General features: G+C 41.4%; 2 protein-coding genes across 10 annotated transcripts in view; both read left to right on the forward strand.

Moving 5' to 3' along the window:
- Positions 1 to 23,794, forward strand: part of Ca-alpha1T (Ca[2+]-channel protein alpha[[1]] subunit T) — a 99,403-nt gene that overhangs the window by 46,621 nt on the left and 28,988 nt on the right. For 5 of the 9 annotated variants that reach the window (XM_065867838.2, XM_070997439.1, XM_070997440.1 and 2 more), the window contains exons 1-7: positions 9,499 to 11,507; positions 14,070 to 14,301; positions 14,360 to 14,534; positions 16,695 to 16,733; positions 20,265 to 20,386; positions 20,654 to 20,808; positions 22,996 to 23,088. In XM_065867838.2, coding sequence (XP_065723910.2) covers positions 11,451 to 11,507; positions 14,070 to 14,301; positions 14,360 to 14,534; positions 16,695 to 16,733; positions 20,265 to 20,386; positions 20,654 to 20,808; positions 22,996 to 23,088 — 873 coding nt within the window. In that variant the 5' untranslated portion in view covers positions 9,499 to 11,450. Of the gene's footprint in view, positions 1 to 4,304; positions 5,323 to 9,498; positions 11,508 to 14,069; positions 14,302 to 14,359; positions 14,535 to 16,694; positions 16,734 to 20,264; positions 20,387 to 20,653; positions 20,809 to 22,995; positions 23,089 to 23,794 lie in introns of those variants that run through there. The other 4 variants (XM_070997443.1, XM_070997442.1, XM_070997446.1 and 1 more) reach the window with 3 other exon arrangements.
- LOC108021782 (uncharacterized) lies at positions 3,017 to 3,760 on the forward strand. Its single transcript, XM_017090586.2, has one exon. The coding sequence runs from the start codon at positions 3,017 to 3,019 to the stop codon at positions 3,758 to 3,760; it is 744 nt and encodes a 247-aa protein (XP_016946075.2).

A 23,794-nucleotide genomic window follows, 5' to 3' on the forward strand; every position in this document is an offset into this window, starting at 1 on the left:
AAAAACTTATAAGATAACACAGTGAGCAGTGGAATTGGGATAGATTTTTTATTCAAGGACTTTTCAAATTAGCCCTGGTAATATATTTTTTTTTATTTATTTATTGTTCACTGTTGCCAAAAGCTTAAAACTTAAGGTACAGGGAGGAATCGCCCATAGTTGCTATGATTTTCGGCCGGATATTTATTTTATATTTTAGATTTAATTACATTATTTTGTTTATTACATTTATTATATTATATTTAATGAATATTTTAGCTTACATAAAACCCATACATACAAACACAAATTAGAACGATTAATAACCCAACGATTAATAATCCTTTTTCTAATACTTTTCAATGTATTAAATTGTAAATCAACAAAATAATGGCTGCAAAAAATCCGATTAATTTGGGATTTTTTTAACTTGCATTAAAACAAAAAATGGGAGTAATCGATTAATTTCATAAAGATGTGCAACGATCGATAGATTCGGTAATAAATCGATTCCGTCGATTACGGCTTCGATTACAAAATTGAAGCTTACATAAAACACATATTACCAGAAATTAGAACGAGTAATAACCCACTGTAAGTCTTTTTTTTAATACTTTTCCATGTATTCAATTTGTATTTCAACATAATTATGGCTGCAAAAAATCCATTAAATGAGCGCAATAAACCCTTTCAATTGGCAAACCCTAATAGCTATAAATACATACATATACAGTTTGAGTGTCCACTTACAACATAAATTCATGTTGCGCTCTGTTGACCCATTTCAAATTGTTATCGCGTTAATATCTGACATGTTTGAATGTCACAATGATCCCGTTATTCGCCGACACACACACACACTCACATACACAGTCGATGTATGTATTTTTACTCTCCCTTTGACTAATATCAACACCAAAGTTGCCTTTCCCGCGCTGTTTGTGTTTAATTATGTATATCTGTGTAAGGCACAAGCACTCACACAAACACATGTGAAAGCCCCACACACAGATACAACCCGATTGTATGAGTTTACATGGGTGCCATGTGTTTTTGTACAAGGCGCTTACATTTTCGCTCCCTACAATAGTTGTCCTTGTGCATATATTATATCTCCTATGTCTGCTTAAGCCTGCTCAACATTTTCCAAATAATATGCTAACTTTTGTATTGTCACGTGCCCTTTCATGTGTGTGTGTGTGTGTGCGCGCCATTGTTTATCTTGGCGCTGACTTCCGTTTCCGGCTGATAAACAAATGGCGCCAGCTAACGATTAATTATTTTGATTTCTGGTCTAAAGGTTCACCTATAAATAACGAAAGCAATAACAACAGCTGTACAGGACAAGTGTCTTGGCCAAATCATAAAAAGGCCAACTGACAAAGTTAAGACAACAAGTCGGAAGTAACATCAAGTATCGATATGCAATCAGAATAAGTTTCAGAAGAAATTTCAAGTATTATAGATTTACAATTTTCAAAGGAAGTGGTAACAAAAAAGCTTAAATAGTAATCATAATCTTTCACATTTGCACTCTGCCACTAATTGATATACTCGCAATCCATTCATCAAATGCCCTTACTTAAAATGCCATGTTTGCCTCCAGTTTATCTGCGTATTGATGAATGGTTTGATAAACTAGTGGGCTATTATTGCCAAAATACAGTGTGCTGTTTGCTCAATCGATTCCATAGATCTGCACAAATATCTCAATAGCCTTGCAAAAGGAGTCTCGTCCTTTGTGGCATTTCTTTGCCAGCCTATCAATGAGCCAATTTTCACACAATTGCAAGTCTTCCCCGTGTGTGTGCGTGTGGCGGGTGTGTGGGAAACCACAACGAAGCACTTTTTGGCACGTTAATGTGTTAGAGGTCCTCACCCTTAAAACAAACACACACAGACACCCATGAGCCGTAATTAATGATTGAACGCACACCTACGCACAAGGGTCTCCCCTAAAATGTATGCTACGTTTCTTGTCTATACGCACAAAATGTGTTTCTCATTATTTTTACGTACTTCACACACACGCACATACCCACAAAGTTTTACAAAAAGCAACGCACGTGCGTATAAATTATGTTTTTGGCTTCATTATATGGGTGGAAGGGGGGGAGGGGCTGCTTAGGGGTTGGGTGGTAGGGTGGCTCACTTTAAGGGTGGCTGCTGCCCATTGCTGACGCCAAGTAACGCATTAAAAATCAATTCCCGAAACTTTGCACGTACACAAAAAGAAAAAAGTGTCGAAATTGAGTTCAAATGAGCTCATTAAAACAAACAATCAAATAAGTTCTTATTTGGTAAATGATGTGAAAAATAGTTAAGCTTGCAGTATAATACATATTTACCATTTTTATAACCGTTACTCCTAGAGTAAAAAATTTCATTGTATTAGTTAAAAAGTATATAAGGTATATATATTCTTGATCAGGATTAATTTCCGAGACGATATGGCCATGTCTGCCTGTTCGTCCATCCGTATGAATGCTAAGATCTCTGAAACTTAAAGAGTTTCCGCGCAACATAAGTTGAAAAGTTGGCATAAGTTGAAAATGAAAATTCTTTAGGGACATGGTAATGGCTTTTTATTATGAGTTTTATGTTTACTCGAGCTGCATTTATCAACACACCAAATAGTGTTCCAAAAGTGCAGTTCTAATAGCAGACGTTTTTCAACACTGTTTTTTGAAACTCAAAAATAAACAGAAAGTTAAACTAGATGGCGGTTTATTGGCTCTTCATAATTTTTAAATAATGTTCCTTGGTTTTAAAACATTAATTTATTTTGTTTTCACTATAAGATAAGGTTTAAGCCAAAGTTTAAAAGTAAATGGAATCGTGACTAACTCTGTGACTCACGCGAATCGTGATAATAAAACCCAAAACCAAAAAATACCAAAAAATACCAAAAAATTGGGATGGAAACTCTATTCCTTCAGTGAAGCCCTGGCAAAGTAAAATTTTGACAACAGTGCGCGGCGACAGGTTGAAAATCTATTGCATGAATAGGCAATATAATCAGTTCCCTTGCAAAACGATGGACGACTCTTCAGGACAGGAGCAAACCGTGAATATGGTGTACCTTCCGGGGACCTTCGGCTGGACGGAGTACGGAGGACAGTACATACCCTATATATATCGCAAATCGGAAAAGTACATATCCATACGAATGTTATATACGCATCCGATGTTTTCAAGCTGCAAGAAGTTCATGCATCCGGATATCTTCTCCGCCTGCGACCATATGGCCAGATTACCTATCACCGATTTCGAGGTGCGTCTCCTGAACGAAATCAATCTTGACCACTGCAATGGGATATTTGGCAACAACTCCTTCGACCGACAGGATACCATTATCCATATAAGCGACGCCTATGAATTCTATCAATTCATTGGCTTTTGCTCCTGCAAACTAACTCGCGGAAGCAAATTTTCCTCAGAGAGGTGCAGTTTCATCAGCATAAACAAGAAATGCTTGGTGCCCTACATTGTGCGAAATGACCAGAAGCTTTTCCCGGATTTCTTTTTCGCGGGTGAGACTGATATCCTGGAGACCCATGAGGAGCCGATCACTGGATGGGATCTTTCCTACCTGATGTTCTGCTGCCGTCTACTGGGCATACGAGAGGAGTTCTATTCCGGGAGTTATTTAAATGGCATTTTGCTAAACGATGTTGAGAACGCCTATCCCTACGGCACCGAATTTGAGGAGTGCTGGGCAAAGGACGTAAAGACCGATGATTTATACTCTGACTGTCCGAATTACTTTCTAAAAAAATAAATGGCCTGCTATGGATATATATGTATATATATATTTATGTATATGTAATCAAATGTGTAATTATGTATTTTATATGGATAGTATATGGCTTAATTCGTACCATTACTTAATAAGTAATTACCTTTATCTACCAAGAACTAGTTAAATATGTAGGTATATACGTAGGTATACTCGAAGGTATGTTTATTTTTAAGCAGGTTAGCTAAGTAAAGGGTATCTAATAGTCGAGGCACTCGACCTTAGCATAGGCATAAATAAATGTATAATCAGATGGACTTTAAAAAGTTTGTTATACATTTGTAATGGTGCTTTTAGAACCATGAGAAAATACAATGGAATATATTATTTTATATACAGTAAAACTATCATTAATGCTAGCCAAATCAAAAGTGCTTGGTATGGAGTTTTGTATTTTGTAAACAATTTTGTTGAACCTTCGACACATAATTTATTTTCGGTGTAGTTTAATGTTGCAGCTATAATTTGATATTACATTTTAATGACTTTCTCCTAATCGCTGGCTTTCTCCCCTTTTTCATTACAGCAATCGGCAGAAAGATGGAATGACCATAATTCGCTTAGTTTGCCCCCCGGAAAATGCTGGCTCAGCCAGCGGCAGCAGCGGCAACAACAAATCAATCAGCAACATTAGCAGCAACATCTGCAACATCGGCGGCAGCAGCAGCAGTAGAAGCTAGGAATGGCCAGCGACGTCGCGTGGCAGCAGCAACAGACGGTTGCAACAGCAACATTGGCAACAGCAACATCAGCAACAGCAACAGCAGCACCAGCAACACCAACAGATTAAGTCAAATGCATTCCAACGAAGAGCCGCCCATGACGGTGATCGTCGATGGGGGCGGTGGCGGTGGTGGTGGCAGCAACGATTCCGTTTCCGGTGCGAGTGGCCATCGGCGGGGCAGCCAGAGGTTGCGAAAAACCAGTTCCTCCAGTGCCAATGTCAAGTCATCGGCGAATCCTGCGGAAAGGACGGGCAGCAGTCAAAGGTCGTCGCATCGCCAGACATCGAATGCCTCGGATGGTGGCAGCAGGCGTCGCTATCAAGGAAAGGATCGCCACGATCGCCACGAACGCCAAGATCGCCAGGATCGCCAGGATCGTCAAGATCGTCAAGATCGCCAAGATCGTGAAGATCGCCAGGATCGGCAGGATCGCCAGGACCGCCAGGATCGTCAGGATCGCCAGGATCGTCAGGATCGTCATCACCGACGTGAGCGGCAGGATCAGCCACGCCGGCGGACAGGACGCCGACACAGTGGAGCCTCCTCGCTGAGCGACGCGGTGGCAGCAGGGGGAGAATCAAGAGCTGGAAGATCGAGGAGAGGCGATGGGGGTGGGGCGGTCAGCTCCTCGACCGCCTCCAGTTGCAATGGCAGCTGCTCCTCCGACGATGGAGACTCCTCGCACACTTCATCCTCCAGCTCGTCCAGCTCATCCGGCGAACCGAATCTGCCCTATCCCGGCTTCCCCGAGATCTCCATGAAGGCACTGACGCAGTACACCCGGCCACGCAACTGGTGCCTGATGCTCATCACCAATCCATATCCTTTGCACAAACAAAAACAGAGTGTGGGGGAGGGGGGATGCCCTAATTGCCATTGTCCTTCGCTGCCAATTTACCCCTGGGTGTGTGTGTGTGTGCCCGAATGTCCTTGTCACACATTTCACAGGATGTGCGTTGTGAGCCTATTGATTATTCTCTCCTTTTTTTTCCCCCTGTCCTCTCGGTTTTCTCTCCACTTTTTTTTGTAAGTCTTCTTTTTTTTTAACGGGCCTAAGGACACTCGATTCGGTAGAGGTTGAATGCATTTCGGTGGGGGTAGCAATGTCTCTAAAGGATGCCCACATGCGAATATTTAATAAGGGCACATTACGATCTGTCCGTTTGGTGTCCTTGATCGGTTTAGGGTGGCTTCTTTTTCTTGGGCTCCAGGATCCAGTATCCCATTGGAATTTTGGTAGTTTTTCTTAATTCAGAAGGTTGTGTGATTAGGTGAAACCATATTTAGTCTTACAAAGTATTGACTAGGCATTATGAAATGAACATATTTTAAAGCTTCTATTTATTTATGTGACTTTGAGTTGGGAAAATCTAAGTTAGACTCTATATTAGGGAATAATTTTTGTTCAATAGACTGAAAAGTCTTCTCTGAATACTGGGTATCCGATGTTCGATGTGCTGGACTATTTTTCTCTCCTGCCTGTTGCAAAATTCATGCCCCAATGTCGGCAGTTGCAGAAGGTACTGCGTGTGTGTGTGTGTGCGAGTTCGCTGGGCATAAATAATAAATATCTGAATGGGCATCATCATTGAGAGACGGAACCAGTGGATATATGTTTGTCCCCCAGTCCCAGTTGCCGGATCCTTCCGCTGCCGACTTGTTTTTATATTTGCCGCATCCCCATACATTTGCTGGGGGATAATGTGCGCCAATCAGTGGGATGTGGGATGTTGGATATGGGATTCCGCGTAGGCGGAAGGAAGAAGATGACAACCCTGGCGTTTCGATGTTGTTTATATCTGCCAGTGGCAGTGGCATTGCCAGTACCATTCCTCCAGCTCCAACTCCTGCTCCTCCTCCTGCTCCTTCTTCTCCAGCATTTTCTCCAGCTCCTCTTCAAGTGGCATGTGGCACATGTGCATGAAAAATCGCTTTGCATACTTCGCGGCGCGCACTTCACATTTCACTCGGAGCGAAATTAAAATTGACTGACGTTGATATTTATTTATGCCTCTGGTTCTGGGGGCTGAGTAAATTATGATAATTGAGTTTAGAACGTCAAGTCTGTTCTCCGGTGACATATCCCACAGGAAGTCGTCAGTCGCGAAGTGGTTTTATTTTTAGCCCAAAAAGCCGCGTTGACGGTAGCGATTTAGCCACTTGATATGCCACATTCATCCCACCTCACTCCCACTCTCTAACCTTGAAAGGTCCCTTTCTTTGCGCCACAAGTACGTAATCGCTCTCTCGATACTTGCCACTTAATTGTTAGCCATAAATTTTGATTTGCCCCATTGTTCGCGCTATTCAAACTTCGTGGTTGCCCCCATGCCCCAAACCACTGCATTGTTTTCTATATCTTGCTGACATTTTATGGATTTTATTGTCAAAGTTTACGATGTGGATGCCTCCCCCAGCGCCGATTATTATATCGAGGGTGTGGTTGAGTTGAGCTGTGAGCCAAAGTGATTTTGTGGCTGTGTTGCGGTGCAACTTCGCCCTGCTTGCATTTTGCCTCTATGCGATTCGATTCGATATCGAGAAGCAATCAAACTGCTTTGGCTAAACTAATTTAAGTTCAACTTCCTTGTGCTACCCCACTTCCACTTCCAGTTCCGTTTCCGCTTCCGCTGGCGACGCTCGTCTCGCCCGTGTCTTTGGTGACCCAGACGTGCCTTCGGCTGCAGCTGAGGTCAGCGGTGCCATTTGCCAAAAAGTTAAAGCCGCCTCAGCGTCGCCAGCTGGCCTTGCGTATCAATATCGGATGCCATACGCTCCTTTCCTGTTTTTCTTCATTGAGGTCCTTGGATGGAGACACCCTGGGAAGTGTAATCAAATAGCACGCAGAGAAAATTAATCATTTTACTAGGAAACTCGTATTCGCCCATATCAAAAGTTGCAACTTTGGTTGGGGAAAACATTCTTGATTGTAACCAAAATAACCCTATTCTTGCCGGATTAAAGATGGCATGGTCACTCTAACACATTTTGACCAGATGATCGTTAACATGGTCACATTACTTCTTTTAATAGTAATTAGTTCAAGTATCGCGGGAAAGTAATCATCATGAAATGAGAAAATACCATCAACAGTGATATCAATTCTTAAGATATTTTTCTCTGTGAAATGACATTGGCCTTCTGCGGCATCCGGTCGTCTTTGCAACTTTTAAACCCAAATTAGCGATGCAACTTTTACCACATCTCTCATATATGATACGATGCATTTTCGGGCAGTTTCCAGCAAAGTTGGCTCCTTCGTTTTACGGCGCTTTTAGCGTGAAATGTGCGCGGCACGTGCAACATGTGCAGCGCAAGAGGAGTGTTGAGTGTGGGATTTTAGTGGGGGTCAGGGGTTATGGGCTACCAGCTGGCTGCATCCTTGTGCGGTCGCCATTAGGACCACCACACACGGCCATTCGGACACGCAGGCATCATTAGCATGGAGTGCGGGGCGGTTGGACTCGCTCCTTGGATAATGTAAAACCGCTGCCACGCCCATAACTAATTATGACGGAGAGCTGAGAGCGTTGTGTGGATCCCTCCTGGCCGATGCCCATTATCCTCTTTGACCACCACTGAGTACGTGCATTGTATTCATTACATAAAAGCTCCCATCGTCCTGTCAAAAGGACGAGCAGCAGGGACTTAGTTGATGAACCGACAACAGGTCGCCGTGTTCCTGTGTGGGAATTGTTAATTTCCGCCGCTGGCTAATGCTTCAAAAGGGAGACAATTACATAATCACAGCGTAAGCAATGTGGCCCTTCTGTGCTCGTGAGCATAGTGTGACCATGTATTCGAGAAACTGGTTATTATTAGGGTGTTTTGTAGGGTGAGTAACTCTCTAAAAAAGAGAAACGCTTACCCTTGAAACTTTTTTCCCTTTACATATCTCACAGCAAATGGGTAGTCGATTCATTCAATGGCCCTCTGATGTGATAGAACCAATTAAATTGATCGCTTCCATCGAGGAAAACTTGTCCTTGTCGAAGCCAATTTATCTCAAGTTTTTCACTTTTACTGTTTGGCATTTTCTTTTTTAAATGTTTGTTTTTCATGTTTCGTTTGCCTCATTCTCATTCCCGCTTTAGTTATTCGTTATCCGCCATTCAGCACTCCCCCCAGCCCCTCCTCCAATTTGGCATGTTCAGTCATCTTATTCGGCTTTTGCTTTCGGGGCTCTCGCTTTTGTTTGTGGCTCTTTTAATTTGTTGCGATTTCTGCACGCTTGCATGCGTCCCCATTCCCGGCACCACCCGACCCGCCACGCCCCTTTAATGGCACCGCCCCCTTTACCGCTGGCCGACTTTACGCTCGACTTAATTTGTTTACTGTTGGTTTGGGGGCCATCGCTGTTGCCAAATCAAAAATAATGCGCGCATACCCGGGGTCCAACCTCACCGCCCATTTTTGCCACCCACGTACACCTGACTAGGGATGAATGGGGAAAAATCGCTAGAAGGGGCTATAAAAAATATCGATACGATATTTAGATAAATGTACCTTTCCTTTTCTATAGAAATATTTCTAATTTCAATAAATTGTTGATTATAATTTACTAAAAAAGCAATAATATACAGGCAGTTCTTACCCAATTTTTTTGGAGACTAATTGTACAGAATTTTTAAGACTATTTTATCGATATAATCGATTATAATCGATATATAGCAAACAAAAAAGCTGAACCTGGCAATAATATTTTTATATCGTCATGTATTATTTAACATCCCTATAGCTGCATCTTTGGAGCCAACTCAATGAATCTGACTAGGGACGAATGGCGAAAACTCGCTAAAAGGGCGATAAAAAATATCGATACGATATTTAGATAAATGTGCCTTTCCTTTCCTATAGAAATATTTCAAATTTCTACAAACTGTTGTTTATAATTTACTAAAAAAGTATTTACAGGCAATTTTAAAGTTCTTGGCCAATTTTTTTTTTTAGACAGAATTTGTACAGAATTTTTAAGACTATTTTATCGATATATAATCGATATATAGCAGGCAAAAAAAAGGTCAACCTGGTAATAATATTTTTATATGGTCATGTATTATTTGACATCCCTATGGCTGCCTCTTTGGAGCCAACTGAATGAAATGAATGCGCCAGGGTCGGTGTTGCTGCTACTGCTGTCGCATATTTGTGCTGCTGCAGTATTTATCCAGGCGGAGAGTGGGCGTGGTCCCCTTTTGACCCCTTTGGAGCCGCCCCCATTTCGACCGCGGCCTTTTGTGCCGGTCTGGGCTGTTCACATTTGTTTTTATGACACGGCCCCGCGGATCCAACCGAACCGAACTGAATCCAAAAACCGCCTCTGACCCTCAGCCTGCATATGTTCCAATCTCCTTTCGCCTCCTAATGAATTGCCCTTTTTGTGGCAGCTTTTCATCCTTACCACCCAGGGATATTTTGTTTGGCTGTGGATTTTTTTCGTGTGTTTTTTTTTTTGTTTTTTGGGCCAGACCATTGTGCGCCACGTTTTATCTTTAATTGTGCGTTAATAGCGTAAACATTTTTGCCATTTTGCGCTTGTGTTCTCGATCCTTAATTGCTCCGTGGAAAGAATGAGTCCTTGGCGCTCATTTGGCCATGCATTAAGCCGGCTCGAAATTCCCCCTTCGCCAACTTGCCAACTTGGCCTTGTGCGAGTGTTTGTGTTTTCCAGTTTTTCTCTTTTTTTTTTTTATTCTCCGCCTGAGGCCCAAAAACCAAAGTGCAGCTGCGAGGCTTTTAGGCGACAAGTGGCAAAAAGGATGGTGGTTTTACGGGCTGGGGAAAATAAAAAAACCGTCAGTGGAGCAGTCGATTCGGTTCCATTTCATGTAGGACCTTAAAAAAAGGGCGAACCTCTAAAAATCAGTAGTTGCCTTAGTAAATTACTCTGTATTTTCTACGAATTTTTTTTTAAAGAAGTATACGTATGCTGATTTCAAAAAATGTTGACAAAAGTTTTAACCAGCTTACCTCAGCTCTTCAGTTTTTTGCTTTGTATTTTCTAAACCCCAGACATAGTAAACCCAAAACAAAACTTGGTGTGAGTAATCAAATTACAAACAAATTTACACATATTTCCTGCTGCCTTATGGCTTTCCAACTTAACTCACTGTGGGTTCATCACAACCTAAATTGTTTGTTTATGTTAAGTCTTTGTTTTCTTTAAAATTAAAGCATTTTACACAATTCAAGCAGAGCTACACTTTTAGACCCCCATGTTGAATTTGCATTTTCTTAACTGTTTAAGCGTATGCAAGGGTATTTAGGGTAAGAAGGCCACAGTGCGTATGAGTGATAAACTTTAAGCACACAGTATAAGCATATAAAACCAGAATTTTACAATGTTGCATTCAGTTAAGGTCCTGCAAGTAGTCCTTCTGTAGTTGTTGTTTGGCGAAATGCGTTTAGATCGAGTGTTATGAGCTGACTGCCAACTGTCATCAATTTGCTGCATTTGGCTGGCTGGAGAGTTGGGAACTGGAAACTGGGAGCTGGGAGCTGGGCATCCACAAGCCAAAAGCTTCTTGGCCCCCAAACCCCCAGAAACCAAAACCGAAAGCATACCAAACGAGACCGACAAACGGCAACCGCAGGAGGTGGGCGGTAAATGTGGGTGGTTGGCAGCCAAGTTGACAGGCACTTGAGTGCGCATTAGAGGCAACTGCAAGTTGTTATCCACCACCACGCCCCCTTTTCGCAATCCGCCCCCCAAACCACTGCTTTCGCTCGACTTGTTTCGCCTTCAATCAGCGCAGAAATGTAGGCAACGTCTAATACCACAAGCATACCCCCCTCTGTTCTTATCCTTTGGCCTCGTCCTTGTTTGCCATTTCTTTTTTGGTTTTGCCCCTTAACTTAGCCACGGACTCGACTCCATTTCGGGTACCTTCACATGGTTCGAGCGCGTCTCCATCCTGGTCATCCTGCTCAACTGCATCACCCTCGGAATGTACCAGCCCTGCGTGGACGACGCCTGTGTCACGAACCGCTGCAAGATCCTTCAGGTGAGTAACCCCAGCCCCAAATCACTTAAACACTAGTTTAATACTTTAAAAATATTTCTGCAAGCCAAGGTTTGTAGATTTTTTTAAGCGATTAAGATTAGATAAATATAAACTATTACCAATTTAACAATGAAATATGGGCAAATACCTTGAAAAGCATCAAATTTGTATCTATTTCACCCTATGGCTCCCATGGTATCTATAGGATATAGTCGCCTCATAGGACAAATTTTTTGCCCTGAGCAGGGTGTAGATAAAATAATACGATTTGCAAAATGTCATGTTGTCAGCCTTTACGCTGCTTAAGTTTTTTCAAAAATTGGCCAAATGAATATTTCTACAGATTTTTCCTTCGAGATCTATAAGATATAGAAGTCTTATCGAAAAGGGCTGTTACTCTGATCAAGGAAAGAATAAAATAATGCCACTAGCAAAGTTTCATATCAATAATGTAATATATCATGTCAATAGTATATAATATCCTCCGCAAGGGTATAAAAATGTAAGCAGTAGAAAATATCTAGACTTATAAACCTTAATATAAACAATATTATGAGAGACTAAACAGATTTGATATAGAAAGTTCTCATTTTTTATTTAACGTACAAGGCTGGTTTATAAATAAATTGTTTGATGTTTATAAATACTTCGGGAAATACAATGAAATTCTCAAGACAATTGTATATCTAGAGTAACAATTTAACAAGTAGACCCATTTAAGGTTTACAATTTCAGGAATTTGCTGAAGCATAACTTAAACCCATCAAAATTACAATTACATTTCAACGCACTTCAGTGGACATTTATAATTGGCATAATTATGGATCCATCCCGGGGGCTTAAGGTTAATTTGATAGAAAAAATGATGTGAAAAATGGGGACAGGAGTAGCATTGTTGGGTCTGCTTTCTTCGCTGGATATCCCAGCTCCCCAGGTGGGCCTGTCAGCATCGGTGTCACATTAAATGCCATTTATTTAAGCAATTTTTTGGCTCACTTCCTGGCTGCCACACTGATGACACCCAACGAGGCACTTCGGCTCATTAGGCGGCACCACCGCAGACTGTTTTTCCTGGAGAGGGGGTTTCACAGGTTTCTGGGGTCTCTGGGCTTTTTGCAGGTTTTCGAGTGGAGTGTTCAGTGGGGCAATTACAGAGAATATAGAGAAAATGCCGGGCTCAACGTGCGAAAATGTTTGTAAATGATATGTAAGTCGGGCGACATTTTCGGCCGCAGCCAAGTGTAAAGTAACACGACAGCCGGGGCCAGGACCCTCGGAAAGGAAAAAAAAACAGGGGACCAGGAGCCAGAGCACTGAAGACAGGATACTGGCAAGGACAAGGAGGAGTTTCGATGGCGATGGTTGGAGGATGAGGACGGACAGGACAAGACAAGAGAAGGCATCGCCAAATTGGCACACAGCACAAAGTCAAAATGACAACGACAGCGGCATTCGCAGTCGGTGACATAAGTGGGCGTTACCGCCGCCCTTCGTTACCACCCTCGTATCCCTAGCATATATACATATATGTACATATACTTTATCCCGACCATCCCCCAAAGAACCCAAATTACTTCACACAAGACGTTGCATGGGGCACGAGAAAAAGATGACGACGGCGACGACGAGGATGAGAATGATGATGATGATGATGATGATGATGGTGTCGCCAAGGCAAACTCATTTCGAGGTGCATGTGTGTCCTTGCCACCCCCTCTCCATATAGCCGGATTGCTAATTTTAATTTGATCAACTCTCGTTAGTTCGTTAGGTTTAATCGCCATTAATCGAATGGGATTGGGGGTGCAGGAAAGTTGCCAAAGAGAATATCCTTTAAAATCGTATTTCCTAAGAAGGGAGACTTAAGAAAGTAAGCGAGTTTATAAGGAATTGGAATAATCCTTAGGTTACCGAGGGAGAAATGTTTAATAATATTGCAGATATTGGATATGGTTTTAAGAAGATTTGAGGTGGAGGAAAGTCTTTCCTAAGAAGTGAGACTTAAGAAAGTGAGCGAGCTTATAAGGAATTGGGATAATCCTTATGTTACCGAGGGAGAAATGTTTAATACTATTGCATATATCATTTTAGGAAGATTTGAGGTGCAGGAAAGTCTTTCCTAAAAAGTGAGACTTAAGAAAGTAAGCGTGCTTATAAGGAATTGGAATAATCCCTAGGTTACCGAGGGAGAAATGTTTAATAATATTGCAGATATTGGATATGGTTTTAAGAAGATTTGAGGTGGAAGAAAGTCTTTCCTAAGAAGGGAGACTTAAGAAAGTAAGCGAGCTTATAAGGAATTGGAATAATCCCTAGGTTACCGAGGGAGAAATGTTTAATAATATTGCAGATATTGGATATGGTTTTAAGAATATTTGAGGTGGAGGAAAGTCTTTCCTAAGAAGGGAGACTTAAGAAAGTAAGCGAGCTCAAAAGGAATATTAATATCCCCTAGGTTACCGAGATGAAAATTTTGAAAAGCATTGCACATATACATATTATATAGTTTAAAGAACACCTTACCCCACTTAACTAGTAACCCCAAATTGCCTTCCTTTTCAGATCTTCGACGATATCATCTTCGCGTTCTTTGCCCTGGAAATGACCATCAAGATGGTGGCCATGGGCATGTGTGGCAAGAACACCTATCTGGCGGACTCTTGGAATCGCCTGGACTTCTTTATCGTCCTGGCGGGTCTCCTTGAGTATGTGATGCATGTGGAGAACCTCAATCTGACTGCCATCCGAACGATTCGTGTGCTGCGTCCCCTGCGGGCCATCAATCGAATACCCAGTAAGTAAACCTGTGCTATAGGGAATGTATGTTCAGGAAGTAACTCCAAATCCTTTAGGCATGCGAATTCTGGTGATGCTCCTGCTGGACACTCTGCCCATGCTGGGCAATGTCCTGCTGCTCTGCTTCTTTGTGTTCTTCATCTTCGGGATCATTGGTGTGCAGCTCTGGGAGGGAATTCTACGGCAGCGATGTAGTTTGATGCAAGCCGACGGCATGGTCTATCCCCTCACGTAAGTAGCCACTCTAAGGAATCCGCTGATTCTGAAAGAAAAAATCAAGAAAAACCAGGTCGTATGGGAAATATATGGGCCTCTGTCTGCCGGCGCCTCCGGGTCTCATACATAATCGTACATACCATACATATTCCTGGGCATACATCCGCGTATGCTGTACATATATCTAAATATATATGTATATACTCGTATCGTGATATTCTTTTTTTTATTTGTTTAGCTTTGAGTGTTTTGGTTTTGTGCTTTTTTGTTTTCGTTTTCCTTTTCCGCGTCATCCAAATCAAATCGAGCCCAGACTTTGAGCCGAGTCTTCCACAACTGAACTGCCTGGCTGCTGCTTTCTCAATCCTCCCGCTGTTGGCTTTTTTGGTTCCATGGCTTAGCTTTTGGTTTTTTTTTGCTTAGCCTTAGCCACAAGACACAGGCACATACCACACAAACAATGCCATAAACGCCATAAACACCCACAAACAGCCACCAAAACAGTTGAGATCCCGCTGTATCTGCTGCTGCACCAGTGTCCCAGCAATTTGCATACGAAATCCAGAGGACCGTCTATTTGATGAAGTCCCTGGGTCCTTCGCATCCTTCAGCCTGTCGGTGGTCCGTTGGAGGTACCCCAAAAAAAAAAAAAAAAAAAAAACAGCCGCCTTGTGGTCGTGACAGCCGGAAGAAGCCGAGAAGAGGCCGCACAGTGGGGTTCAGGGGGTGAAACACCTGCCGGATTTCCCTGTAAATGAAGGCAAGTGATAGAGATATCAGGGCAGTAAAATCAAGAGGATAGGGAGATGGTAGTAGGGCCTTACACAACGCATTTTGCAGCTGTAAAATATTTCTTAGGTTGTACTTTTGATCAGTTATATGAATTCAGCATTGAAAGTTTGTCTTGATTCTGATTTTTTTGATGCAAGCCTTTCAAAGTATGTTAATAATACCCAAATTTGCTTAGTACTTATGTTTTTATATAAAAGTTCAGATGGACCTGCATTTGTTTAAGACTTATCGAGTCCTTTTTTGAGGGGTTTCGCATCCACTGTGCTCTCTCTCGCTGGCAGCTGACAAAAGATTTTAAACTTGGCCAAAACAATCATTTATCATTGGCATTGTGTTTGCGTCTGTGTTTGTGCCACGGCGGCTTTATAACGTCACACGCAGAACAGAAAGGACACGCGTGCCCTCTCACCCTCACACACAGCCATCACACACACACACACCGAGACAAACGGAAGGACTCACCCACACATAGACAGCGCAGCCCTTTAAAGTAGGCTACGAAATTTTTGGGTCGCTGCGCTCCTCGCTTAAGAAACTTCATTTTTTTGGTGGCTTTGTTTTTCCGGTTCCCTTGCTTATTTTTTCCCCTGGCATGCTGTACAAACTGTTTATAATTATGCAAAATAAATTTATTTTTGCGGCTGACTTTTGCCTAATTATTGCACATTTTAATGTGCAACTGGCAATGCATAGTCCAGCTTTTTTAATATTTTTGATTTGGTTTGAAAAGTCTGAGGAAATAAATTCGAAAGAAGGGCAGACATATTGACCGGATTGTTGTTAAAAACCTTTCCGGTGCAACCTTTTTTTTAAAAATGGTACCTTTTCTTAAAGCTTTTCTTCTGCAGCCCCCGTTTTGAGTTGAAATTATTTTAATTTTGTTAATTTCAATTCGCACAGGCAGGAATTGTACCATACAACCAACGTTTCTATGATATTGTGAGCCCTCGAAGTCATGCTGTATATACACCCACACCCACACAACAAACACCCACACCCACACCCACACCCACACCCTCACACTCACAACCACAACCACAGACAAGCCTGTGAGAATGGCAAACAGAGTATAGATATATATATGCATATATGTTCTTTTCCAGTTTTTCGTTTCTTCGATTTGTATTTAGTTGTGACAATAAAAAAAAAAAATGAAACCAAAACAGAACAAGAGAACAAAAATCTATCCAAATTGGCAGCCAAGCAAATCCAACATCCAAAAATTCCAAAATCTGACATTCACTTATCTCGTTATGTTTTCGAGTTTTAAGTTTTTTCCTTAGAAGCAAACAAAACACAAAAATAAATTTCAAATACCAAACAAAAGCAGATAATATGAAACAAAAACAAAAATCATACCGGGAACAAATTTTTTGTTTACAGGATTCCTGAAGTGTACAGAGTTCGAGTCCGTGTTAACTCGTAAGATAAAATGATTTATTTCCCCCCTTAACTTAACCCACACACACACACTGACACACTCCCACACGAACACACACAAACTATGACACAGTCCGAAATACACCAACAGAAGAAACCCCCCCCCAAGTGGACACTAAAAAAATGATTCTAATAGTCGTCTACTAGCTAGTCCACATTTAGATTCTGTCTATAAATACTGATATCAATGTAACTTTCTACCACTGCCTTTTAATATCTATACTCTCTCTAACTATCTATATCTTCGCGCTAGCGCTAGCCTGCTAAGTCCTTAATCCTTAGACCTTAGACCTCAGACCTTTCTTGCTACTCTCTTTTCTAACCTGAGTATCTTTTTAGCTACAGATCAATATTAAAATGTGTTCTATCCCTAAGTATTTAAAGTGCTATGACCACTCTATCCTGTTTCTTTCGGTGGTGCCAGAGAAAAATCTTTTAATAATCTGTCTAAAAGTATGCTACACTGTTTGTGGAGCACCTTAGTTCGTGGTAAAAACCGGAGGACCACATTTTAAATGTTTTAACTTTCGATAGACTTTTTTGGCACCCCCATTAAATATTTAAAGAAAATATATATAGAAAAAAGATAATATAGTGGCCATGGCATTTAAAACGGACATACGATACTTCAATGTCCAAATACCTATTTCCCTCTCTATTCCACACACACCGAACTCTATTTAGTCGTCACTTTCCCACACACGTTTGATAGTCGCCACACAACCTATTAGTAGATGTGCATATATCTATATACTCGTATTAGTAAATATACTTGGCCATACGATAATACGAAATACGTTTTGTTTTAACTCTAACGTCTAACCAGCCAACTGTCTCTCTGTCTCTTTCTCTTTGTATAAGTAATATTTGAAGACATATGAATATATATACATATATATATATACGAAATACCAAGCTATACTAAATATCAATTAAACTAAACTGAACTAGACAACCACTCGGCATCCTGTTCGTTTTCCCCTCCACCCAAAAAAACACTATATATACTCACTCTATTATCCAGCTCACACAACTGTACCAAAAGCAAAAGCCCCTAGTTAACCCGTCTGAGGCCACATTTTATTTGCCACCTAGCTTAACCCCTACTCTCGTTTCATATATAAGTATGTTTTTAGCCTAGACTTGATGTACGTTTCTTTTTTGTGTTTAGAGTTGTTGATGTGGCACCACTTGAACCTGATCTCAACTGCTAACTAAACCACACATATATGAATGTATATATATATGTGTATATGGAATTGGGGTCAGAGTGTGTCACCCCGATCTGAACCCCCTCCCCAAAAGGTTTTGTTTGTGTTGCATTTGCCAAATTTTGGGTTTCGTTTTGCAATTTTCTGTTTTTGTTTTCATCATTGTTTGGGGTTCTACACACAAATATGTATATAACATGTTTAGGGGAGCTCCCTCAAAAAGGAGAAGCAGCCAAAGCACACAAACAACCGAAATAACAAGCATACCAATTAGTTCCAACACACGTTATATATGTACAAGCCAGAAACGTGTTCCATTTCTCCTGTCATCCATTTGAAATTCCTAGTCAAAGGGATATGGGATCCTTAGCCATTTCAGTTCATTGAATAGTATCAATGTTTGTTGGTCCTTCAAGAGCATATGCATTGCATTTGAGTATAATTAATAACCTGCTTATTGTTTGTTTATAACCAATTAAGTGGAAGAGATATCTCTTTGTCTTATGCACAATTTAATCATTAAGCAGGGATTTATTAATAAAATAAAATCACAAATTGGGTCACAAATTGGTTTAATACTAGTGATGGGTATCTTAAAGTCGTTATCCTCTAGATATCTCCTTGTTTTTTACATTTTTGTTTGTTTGCTCACCAAGTTAAAACACATTTTGGGGTCCACAAACACACACTTCAAAAAGACACACACACACACACACATAGTACAGTGGAGCACATTGCAGTACAATATTTAGTAGAATAGAGCGGAACACACACACACACAGCAGCACACTCCCCGCACTAACACACACACACACGCTGTCTGTGTGCGCCTATGTATGTGTATCTCTTGTAAGCTGAACTCTTTTTACAGGAAAAATCATCAGTTTCTATTGCAAAGGTATTTAAAGCTGCCCCTGCTTCATACGACCCCCTCGCTTTCTCCTATCCACACACACACACTCACACACGCAAATCAAATACAACAATTACACACACATGTACATGAACAACTCCATAAAGTTTTGCATACTTTGGAGCGTGCGAATTGTTGCGAACTGCGCAAGGAACAGGGAGGAAAAAATAAAAAAAAAACAGAGAAAAGCGAGCGGGGAATATTTCAAAATTCACTTGCTGCGATGTCGCTTGTCCCCCCTCCCCCTCGTCGACAATTGTCATTGCCGTGCTTGCACGTGCATATTAAACACATTTTATTGTCACACGCACACGGCAACACTCTGGAAAATACACACACCCACACACACGCTCTACGGTTGACACTTGGTTGAGGCAGACATTTTTTGAAGTCGCGAGTTTCCGGCGCGTCGGCCATTTTGTGGCAACATTGCGCGTTTAATTTAAATTGCTTTGGCGTTTTCATTTCCTTTTTTACGAGTGTGTAGTCCTCTTCCTTTTTGATGTCCCCGTTCCTCATTCGAACCGTATTTTTTTTGCCTCCCCCCCACACGCTTTGCTTCTTGCTCTTTAGTTGGCGCTTTGTGGCTCGCTTATATGTCCCCCCTCTCTCACTTCTGGTACAGTTGTGTCGTTCTGTACTAATGCTCAGTGTGACCAGCTTTAACTATGACTCACTTTTTCTCGCTTTCTTGCTTACTCGCTCTGAACTGGCTAGCTAGATCTCTCTGTGCGTGGGACTCTACAACTTGCTTCTCGCTCTTTCAAATCGCTACTCGCTCTAGCTACTCGCTCTTTCAACTCGCTCTTGCTACTCGCTTAAGCTAATCGCTCTTGCTACTCGCTATCGTCGTCTTTCTCGCTCACCCGCTCACATTCTATCTGTACCTCTCTTGCATTGGTCAACCGTGTCTCACTCTGTTCAGTTCTGTTTAGCTCTTTTGTTTTGCCTCACGTATATTCGAATTGGCATTGTCTATCTCACTCTAATTAGTTGAATGTTCTCGCGGATCAACCACGAAACTCAGCACCACCCAAAATTGACTTATCGAAATTATTTACTTGCTTTATTTCGACATATCTCTCTACGTAAATCTCGATGTAAATGTTTACGATACGCATTGAACATACAGATTACTTATATGGAACTACGATAACGGATTACGATTATTAATTGTTCTCTTTGTGCTCTCTCTTTATCTCTCACTCTCACTCCTTCCTTCTCTCTCTCTCTCTCTCTCTATAAATATATGTCAATCTCTATCTCTCTCTCTGGTGTGAACTTCTCTTTCGTACACTTTGTTTCTTTGTGTGCTGGATGTTCTTCCGATCTAAACTGACAATCGCATCCCATGACTCTCCTAATTCTCTGTACACATCGCACCCCTAGCCTGTCGCAGTACTACGAGTTCTCCAAGGATCAGGACTATATCTGCTCCACGCCCAACGATTCGGGGATGCATCTCTGTGGGAACTTTCCGCCCTATCGCATAGGTTCGCTGGTCTGCAATGGTAAGTTACCATCACCATTACCATCCCCACCCATCCCCATAACCATCCCCATACCCATACCCATCTCTATCCCCATTTCCAGTCAACGTCAATTACATTAAGTTTAAAGCTAAATGAAGTGCAAATTGCGCTGTAATCAAATTTGATGGCATTTTTAATTGCCCTCTCGCTGTCGCTTAATGACAGCCAGAGCCACCGAAGCAATCACAATTACAAACAATACACTTTCCGCCCCATCTTTCCATTCCGCAATCCCGCAATCCGTAGAGGAGGCCAAGCTGTTCGACTTCAATGAGCCGACGAACACGTCCTGCGTCAATTGGAACCAGTACTATACCACCTGTAAGCAGAGCGGCGAGAACCCCTTTCAGGGCACGATTTCGTTCGACAACATCGGCATGGCCTGGGTGGCCATATTCCTGGTGAGTAGCATCCGTACACTGGTAGATCTAAGTGTGATTGAGAACTATATAATCATATTTCTACAAGCTAAGAAACGAAAGTGAATAAGTAGATCAGGAACTATGACAGTACTAAGAAAAGGCACTTTCAAATACCATATAGCACATTTTCAAGACAACTATAATCATGTTTGCTATATAGCTTAAGAAAGAGGTTATAGGAATGCTGTTTCCGCTCAAAATATTGACATATTACTGGTTTTAAATCCAAGAATAACTACTAATTTTAATAAACATGGAGAAAACTCGGACGTTCTCATCTGAGTTAAAAGTGTTCTTAAAAATAGAACAACATTTTTTAAGTAGAAAATGTTCTCATTTTTCTCGAATCAAGTTGAATTGCCGGTATTTACATTGTATATCCCAATAAATAAACTATTAGTCCAGTCAGTAGTGTATACTTATCAAAAAGTTGTTAGATAAACTCAATTTAACTTTTCTATTCTCATCATTTCGTTCTAATATTGAGAACTTTGATACCAAAATGTACTTACACGGTTTTCAAGAACGAATGTTCTCAATTCAAGAACAATGTACTTGAATATTTCTCTCTGCGAAGATATTCAATATTGAGAACATTGATACCAAAATGTACTTACACGGTTTTCTAGAACGAATGTTCTCAATTCAAGAACAATGTACTTGAATATTTCTCCCTGCGAAGATATTCAATTCAAAGCACACATAATATTATTTCTTTTCTTTTTGTGTAGCCAACTAGGGTTCAACTTTGTTCAACAAATAGCAACAGGTGAAGAGCAGCGATAGAAACAACAAAATGTTGTATGCTAATTCGGTGTCAACTTCTGCCGCGAGTAAAACTCCCCAGCTCTGCTTTCCCTAAACTAACAAAACAAACGCCAGCAAATTTGCATCCCGTACCGAACGGGGATAGGGTGATAGTGATAGTTAAGTGATAGCGATTGGGATGATGATGCTGATGCCGAAACTGATGCCAAAACCAATGGATGTTCCCCTAACTCACTCCACTCGAAGTGCACTCGTCCTCCGGGGCAGGCCTTAATTGATATGCCAATTACACGGCGCCCAAGCGAATCTATTGATATGCAGGTCAAATGATGTAATTAAGCCCAAATCAAGTGCACATTAAGCCATGAAACCAATAGCGGGCTATACGCTATGGTTTTGAAGAGGGGAGGGGGAATGTATTTAGTGCCCTCAGGGAGTTAAGTCTGTATGGAATTTTGCTACATTTGAAGGGTCCTTATGTACTGATGATGAGTAATATGAGTAATATATTCCACACAAGGTGGTAAATGGTCCAGGCAAATCTGGTTATATACTCGTACATCGGTTTTTTTTGTGAATCAGATTTTGGTCAAAAATTCCCATTTTTAGTGGTTTTTCAGCCGAAGTTTAGCCAAATCAAGGCGTAAAGTTAAAAGACCGACTGTTCTGAGCAGCTTGCTACAAGTGCTATCGATCCCTGTCACTTTAAGGAACATTTATTTTTTGACCCATTTTCTCATTTTTTATAAGGGGGTACATCGGTTTTTTTTGTGATTCAGATTTTGGTCAAAAATACTCATTTTTTAGTGGTTTTTCAGCCGAAGTTTAGCCAAATCAAGGCGTACAGCTAAAAGACTGACTGTTCTGAGCAGCTTGCTACAAATGCTATCGATCCCTGTCACTTTAAGGAACATATATTTTTTGACCCATTTTCTCATTCTCATAAGGAGGTATATAATTGGTATATTTATGTTAGGGTTTTATGTCTTTGACAAATCTATAGACCTTCGATGACGGGGTCCCTGCTCAAAACAGGTCCCCCAAAGTGCTTTTTAATCTACCTTTACCGCAAACAGTATTAACCAGCTTAAGGTATTACCAAGGTTTAGTTAAATGCCTCACACTTTTTAATAGGATTTAAGATCAGCCAGTGCTGAATTGTTCGCGTTTCACCGCTTAAAGCCGCACATTACGCATACGTGACGTGGTCCGTGGCCAAAAGGCTATCCTAATTGCTCTGCCCACAACCCCTTCCCTATTTGGCCAACAATGGCAGGGCGTGAACAATAAAACACCAGCCATCTGCCTCAACTTTATACCTTTTTCCATATACTCGTACATTTATATTTGTGCAGAGAGCGCACGCTAATTACGGTGAAATATTTGTTGGATTTGCAGGTCATCTCGCTGGAGGGCTGGACGGACATAATGTATTACGTGCAGGATGCGCACAGCTTTTGGGATTGGATATACTTTGTGCTGCTGATTGTGGTGAGTGTTGTTGTTTTTTTTTTCTCCCGGGGACTTTGGGAGATCGGGGATTTCGGTGGGCTCAGTGGGTTAGCGGGTCATGATGGGTGAGGGGTCACGGTGTCTGGCGGCCACTCGCTTTGATCACGAATTGAATATTTAATTTGGGCAAGGGCTTAAAGTTACTGGAGACTAATCGAGCCAAAGTTTGTGGGGCATGAGCCCCGGGTATTTGTGGCTTACAGTTACCGGTGATTGTTGGCCGAGAGTATGCTAAGGCAATTTGGCAATGCAAATAAGTAAATTACTTTTAAACTATGACCACACACGCGCAGCAGTTTTGGTTCGCAGGTGGGGCGACCAAACAAAGCGGCAAAGTTTGTCTAGCAAAAATGCTACGAATTTCATGAAGCTAACAACATGTTGCAATGCATACAGCAGACAGCAGACCTTTCTCCACCCCCTTCCCTTCTCTATTTTCCATTTTCCATTTGCCACTTTCACATTTTCCCACCCAGCGACTGTCCACTTTCATTCGCCAGTGCCATCTTCGAGTGGACTCCAGTCTGTTGTGCTGTCATTTGCATGGCAGGATTTGTGCTCAGGTGTCCTTGGACTAATTAAAAGCCTTTATGGCTCACAGACACTCACACAAGTGGACACGCTGGCACAGACACAGATACAGATACAGATACAGATGCAGACACACATGAGGGAAATTTCATTA

Source organism: Drosophila suzukii, chromosome X (genome assembly GCF_043229965.1).
Source record: "Drosophila suzukii chromosome X, CBGP_Dsuzu_IsoJpt1.0, whole genome shotgun sequence".
Taxonomy (NCBI): Eukaryota; Metazoa; Arthropoda; class Insecta; order Diptera; family Drosophilidae; genus Drosophila; species Drosophila suzukii.